The 6,000-nt window shown below is 40.4% G+C and overlaps 1 protein-coding gene across 1 annotated transcript in view; it reads right to left on the reverse strand.

Moving 5' to 3' along the window:
* SECISBP2L (SECIS binding protein 2 like) overlaps window positions 1-4,687 on the reverse strand; it is a 53,767-nt gene extending 49,080 nt beyond the window's left edge. The window contains exon 1 of the mRNA XM_088839591.1: window positions 4,479-4,687. Coding sequence (XP_088695717.1) covers window positions 4,479-4,502 — 24 coding nt within the window. The 5' untranslated portion in view covers window positions 4,503-4,687. The remainder of the gene's footprint in view (window positions 1-4,478) is intronic.
* Between the last annotated feature and the right edge of the window lie 1,313 nt (window positions 4,688-6,000).

Genomic DNA, 6,000 nt, shown 5'->3' on the forward strand with positions numbered 1-6,000 from the left:
ATTTGAACAAGAAACTATAGAAACTTTATTTAAAAGTTTATTAAACAAATGCATTCAGATCACTGAGCACCTGTATAATTTAACAAATACACACTGAGCTCCTGTATTGAAGAGAGCACCACAGGAGCATGACGCACACATCAGCAGAAAACGCATACTAAATTCCTCTGAGATAGGACTTCCAGGAGAGAACAAATAATTTCCCCAGATTAAGCAACAGAAAAATGACACCCACTTAAAATCAAAACTGAAGTAGAACAGAATAAAGCATGCTCCCACAGTGAAATGTCAGTATGTAGTACACACCTACAGAAAAAATAAGACTATGGAAACCCTCCATGTTCTTGCTATATTAAGGTAAATAGGATATATCAAACATTAAGATGTTTTACATATCATGACCAAAGATAAAATAAATGTCTTCTGAAGGAAGAAGTGCTTAAGAGATACCTGTTGGCTTTATTGTTTTCTGGTTGGAATGTCTTTTACTGAAAGTAAGCCACTTGGCAAAATAAATCAGTAGTTATCAAGTTTTCCAAGACTTTAGAAAATACTGAAGAGAAAAATCAAAGCATTTAACTTAGACTCTCTCTATTTGCTTTCCTATTCATACATTTTCCCTCTTTTCTTAAAATGGACCACATTTAATCTTGTTAAACTGATGATACTTTTTTAAAACCTAACTTTCTAAATACTAGCTTTTGGAATATCTATTTATTTTCTCTCTTTCTTTGAGGAGTTCTCACCCCCGCCCCCACTTCTTTCCTTGGATGATTAATTTTTAACTTCCTTTTAAAATGCTGAACAACGAAAACATTTATGACTATGCATTTGCCTCAGAGTATAGCGTCAGCCACATCCCATACATTTTAATATGCAGTATTTTATTATGTTTTAAAAAAATTTTAATTGCACTTTTAAATTCCCCTTTGACTTAAAAGCTTAGGGGGAAAAATACCTTTTTAAATTTCCAAATGATATTTTCACTAAATGAGCATTAGTTACTTTCGTTTTGATTACAAAAGCATTTTTAAAATGATAAGGCAATTGCTTACTTGGATCTATAAAAGCTAACTCTAAGTATTACTGAATAATAAACATTTTCAGTTCAGTTCAGTTCAGTCGCTCAGTCGTGTCCGACTCTCCGCGACCCCATAAATCACAGCACGCCAGGCCTCCCTGTCCATCACCAACCCCCGGAGTACACTCAAACTCATGTCCACCGAGTTAGAATATATTTAGTTTGCAGTGCTGACTCTATTTGACATTTATAATTATTTAAAGAAAAAATTATAAGCCAGATAACACCTTCACTGGTAAACAGCTCTTTGCAAGAAACCATGTACACTTATCACACATCTTGTTTTCTAAGATTTAAAGGCATTAGTGATCAATAATATTGCAAATTACTTTAAAAGAATTTATCTAATAACATTAATGTACTAAAAACTAAGCCAGAGTTTAAATTATTTGATAATACAAAGACACTGTCAACCTCAAGTGTTCTGTCACTTCTAAAGTCATTGTATATTTAAAAAAAAAAAAATCTCAAAACACCGTCCTAAGTCCTAAAAATAGAAATACAAAAACTTTATAAACAAACTCCATTATTTAGTCTTCACATCCCTTTATATCAATTTTTCCCCCCTTTAAGGACAGAAAACAAAACAAAACAAAACCTAAGATCCGGCACAGCTAAATAAACAAAACAGATTTTTTTTTTTTTTTTAAATGCACTATACCAAGCAGCATCCTTTCTCAGAACTACCTCTGGCAATTAAAATAAGCTACTCATTTTGATTTAAAACAGTCTTGCTAAAAGAGGTTATTCTGAGATTCTCTTATGGTTATAACATTTTTTTCAAATAGTCATTACTACAATTAAGATTACTAGCTAGCATGTATTCCCAGTAACTTTCTTTTTATAATCTTGATCAACACACACAGAATTTATCCTTTTATACAAAGATTTTATATATGTATAAACAAGAAGTAATGCCAAGAACTACAACATGAATGTCTTCAGGCAAAACACGCTTAGATATTTTTAAGTTACATTTGTGCAATACTCCAAGGATTTCACTTAGATTAAGACAAATGCAGAAAGTCTGTATTAGTACTTTTCTTTAAAAATCAAACTTCTATGAATAATCAACTACTATAATATCATAAGTTTTAACGCTGTAGACATTCCCAGAAATTCTGAATATAAACCAACACTGGTTTAAAATAAATGTTTTGAGAGAAAAATGGAAATACAGTACATGTGGCATCTGTTTTTAATGACTTTTACCTATTAAATTCATTTAGTAAAAACATAAAAGTACATTCCAAATAACTTGGAAAAGCCATTACATTACTCAGTGGTATAGTGAAAGCAATCAAGACCTCCACACAGTGGACAGATCTCAGTTCCAGCGCCTAATCTATCATTAATAGTTCTGTGCCTTTTTTCAATGACGAATATGAGTATATAATGAAAATAATGGAGTTTTGCCATCAGAAAAGTGCTAATTTAAAATGAAGGAGACTCCTTCCAGGTCATCCATGGACCCCTGAATTAACTGCCTACAGCATGAACTAGGCAAAGTAGCAACACTTCTTGGGATCTCAGCTTCCTGTGAGTATATGTGTGGGGGAAAGAGGAATTGATTAAAATTATTCTCTCATAATCCCCTAGGATAGGCTAAGGGAATAGATAGGAGGTACTGGAGAGAGAAAAAAACAAGAAAAATTCTTCAACGGAAAACCTACATTTATGTTTTTTTCTGAAGCTTAAATTTCTACAAGATTTTAACAGGTTGCAGATTCTGGAGAGATACAGGATGAAAGACAAAGAGGCTTTAAAGAATTTGCTCATTGCACGTGCTGTCAAGATAATTACATACAAACAACTATGCTAAAAGTTACCATCTAAATAGTTAATTACATTTCCTCTAGGATGAAAAGAACCGTAAGTATATACATGGAACCATATACATGGAACCATAAGTATATACATGACAGCATTACTAGTTATAGTTCTGTCATCCTAGTGAAGGAACAAAATGTTTAACCCTTTCATTAGTGACACGCTACTGGAAAATCATTCAAGAAAATTTCTTATTCACTTCTCAGGCTTTGAAATTTCAGGCGTTTTCTGATAGGTACCTTGAAAAATTATTTTTCATTAAACTGGATATAGGGGGCATATAAAATACCTTGGGTCACAGGAAAGCCTGCATTGATTTGTCAAGGAGCCCCCATCAGTTTTGCTTTGGTAAATACACATATTGTTTCATAAAACTCGTTTGTGTTTTCAGTCATATTCAAACAAGTTTTTTTAAATAAAGATTTTTATACAAAGAAAAAAAAACAAATATCCACAACCAGGAAGCTGCTGTCTGCTGAAAGAGCCCGATTTCAAAATCTGAACTCCCTCTGACTAGCTACATATATACACATAAATACACCAGCTACATATATACAAAATCAAGAATTTGGGAAATCTTGTCTCGTTATTCAAGTGTTAATTATCCATTTGTAAAGTAATCAGGCTAATCCCTAATCTCTCTTTTTCCTTCACCTATTTGCCGAGTTCATTACTGGGCAAGGCCTTCAACTGAAGAGGGGGAATGGACAGTTAGTAAACTTCTATTTCATCAAATTAAATCCCTTCATACAGATCTCAGAATGGAAAATACTGAAACTTTTTGGAGGGAAGAAAACTATCATTTTAGATTTTTTTCCTTTTTTAAAACACTGTCACCATCCAAGCCTCCCAGCACCTACTAGCTTGGATAATCAATAATTTGATGCAACTGAAACACTAATGAAACTTCGTGAATACGAAAACGGGCTCGGAAATGAACTCGTCCTTCGGGTCCTACATCTTTAAAATATAAAAGCGATGTTTTAAAAACACTATTTTTGGGGGGGCAAAATAACTGGCTAGAAGGGCAAAGGGAAACCGCAGTATTTCATATTTAAAAAAGAACACCTCCCTAAAACCACTGCAAAAACAATGCTTCGCTCAAGGGAACGCAGATCTTAAAAAGCCCATAACCCCTCCTTCATCTGTAGTTATCACATTCCCTGACAGTTTTACTAAGTGAGAAGCCTTTCCACCTTGAAAACACATTCCAGACCTGAAGGGAAGGGGGAGGGGGGTTAGAATTTGGTGAAGTTATAAACCCTCTCTCGGGAAAGAACGGACCGCTTGAGAATCTTCTGGCCCCTTTCACCAAACAAGTCAGGGGGGCCAAAAGCAAATCCCCAGGCCGGGGGTAATCGGGGCTGGAAAAGCCCCCAAGCTCGAGACAGCATCTCAAACAATGCAGGAGAGGGGCGCCGCCAGGATCCCGGGGAAAGGAGGTCTGCTCCAGCAGGAACCCGAGGGCTCCGGCCGTCCGGGCCCACGCTCGGAGACCAGGGCCCGCCCAGGAGGAAGCCGCGACCCCCAGCTCCCGGCCCGACCGGCCTGGCTCAAGCCCGCGTACCTGATCTGCGGGGGCTCGGTCCATGGTGCCTGCAGCCGCAACGGGCCCGCGTTAGTCGGTGTGGAGAGTGCCTCGGGCCGCTTTCTCCATGGCCCCCCGCTCGGGTCGAGACCGGGCTCCGGACCTCCGCCCCTATCTAGCTGGCCGCGACGCAGAGTCCGGCTACGCCACTGGCAGAGGAGGCGGCCCCAGCTCCGGGAGGAGGAGGCAGCGGCAGCCTCGGGGAGGGATCATCTGGGACGGAAGCCGAGGAGGACCCAAACGGGCTAGAGGCGTAGTCGGAAATGGCGGAGCACGGAAGGGAAAGGAGGGGGCGGAGGTCCACAGGGGCAGTGGGCGGGGTGATCGCAGGCGGCCTGAGCTGGCGGAAACCCAACGGGAGCTGGCCGTTCTGGAGGCTGAGGCCAGCTGGACATTCCGAGGAGCATGTTCCCTGAGCCACTCTGCGCTTTGCGTGGGACGTAACTGCTCCTCTGGACGACTAAACTAAGGAGTGTGGAGCCACTTGGACACGCGCGTTTTAGTCTTTAGCGACCTCGGAGACCACTTGAGTCTGTCAGTCTCAGCCCTGTGGGACTCTGCAACCCTATCATGGACTGTAGCCCGCCAGGCTCCTCTATCTATGGAATTTTTTAGGCAAGAATACTGGAGCTGTTTGTCATTTCCTACTTCAGGAGATCTTCCCAAACCAGGCTTGGAACCGGTGTCTCCTGCGTCTCTTGCATTGGCAAGTGGATTCTTTGCCACCGCGCCACCGTGGAAGCCCAGAGACCACTTTCTCATCCCAAACTACCTCTGGTATATCGGAAGAGCTTTTAGTTGCCTGTACATATGTTATTCTTTCTTATGTCATCTGGCTAAAGGAAGCCTTGACTATAAAGGAGAATGCCACAGTATGGCGACTGCTGAGACAGGAAGCTCCACAAATAGTGGTTAGGTAATTCATTGTCAAGGACCGGCTTCAACCCTAGGCTCACCTTCAGGCTTCTTTACCCTATCTCAGAACCCCTAATTCTTCCCATCACTCAACAGGTAACATACTCTGGTATGTTGCTTTTCCACCGTGCTTGTTGACTGTCCCTCTTATCTTCGGTTCCTTAGTTCCTTGAAGAAAGAGACTGCCATGAAATTGGACACTTGGTAATCACTGTGGATTGCCTCTGGATATCTCCTCCAACACATCCTCCAACACATACCCTAAGAGTTCTTATTTGCTGGTCAGTTTCCAGGGTAAGAAAAAAAAATTAAAAGCTATATAAGCTTGCTGTTCAATTGCTAAGGCATGCCCAACTCTTTGCCACCCTATGGACTGCAGCATGCCAGATTTCCCTGTCCTTCACTATCTCCCAGAGTCTGCTCAAACTCATGTCCATTGAGTCGGGGATGCCATCCAATCATCTCATCGTCTGTCACCCCCTTCTCCTGCCCTCAGTGTTTCCCACCATCAGCGTATTTTCCAATGAGTCAGTTCTTGGCATCAGGCTGGCCAGAGTATTGGAGCTTCAGCATCAGTCTTTCCAGT

Source organism: Moschus berezovskii, chromosome 9 (genome assembly GCF_049115385.1).
Source record: "Moschus berezovskii isolate FMDL1 chromosome 9, NW_MosBer_1.0, whole genome shotgun sequence".
Taxonomy (NCBI): Eukaryota; Metazoa; Chordata; class Mammalia; order Artiodactyla; family Moschidae; genus Moschus; species Moschus berezovskii.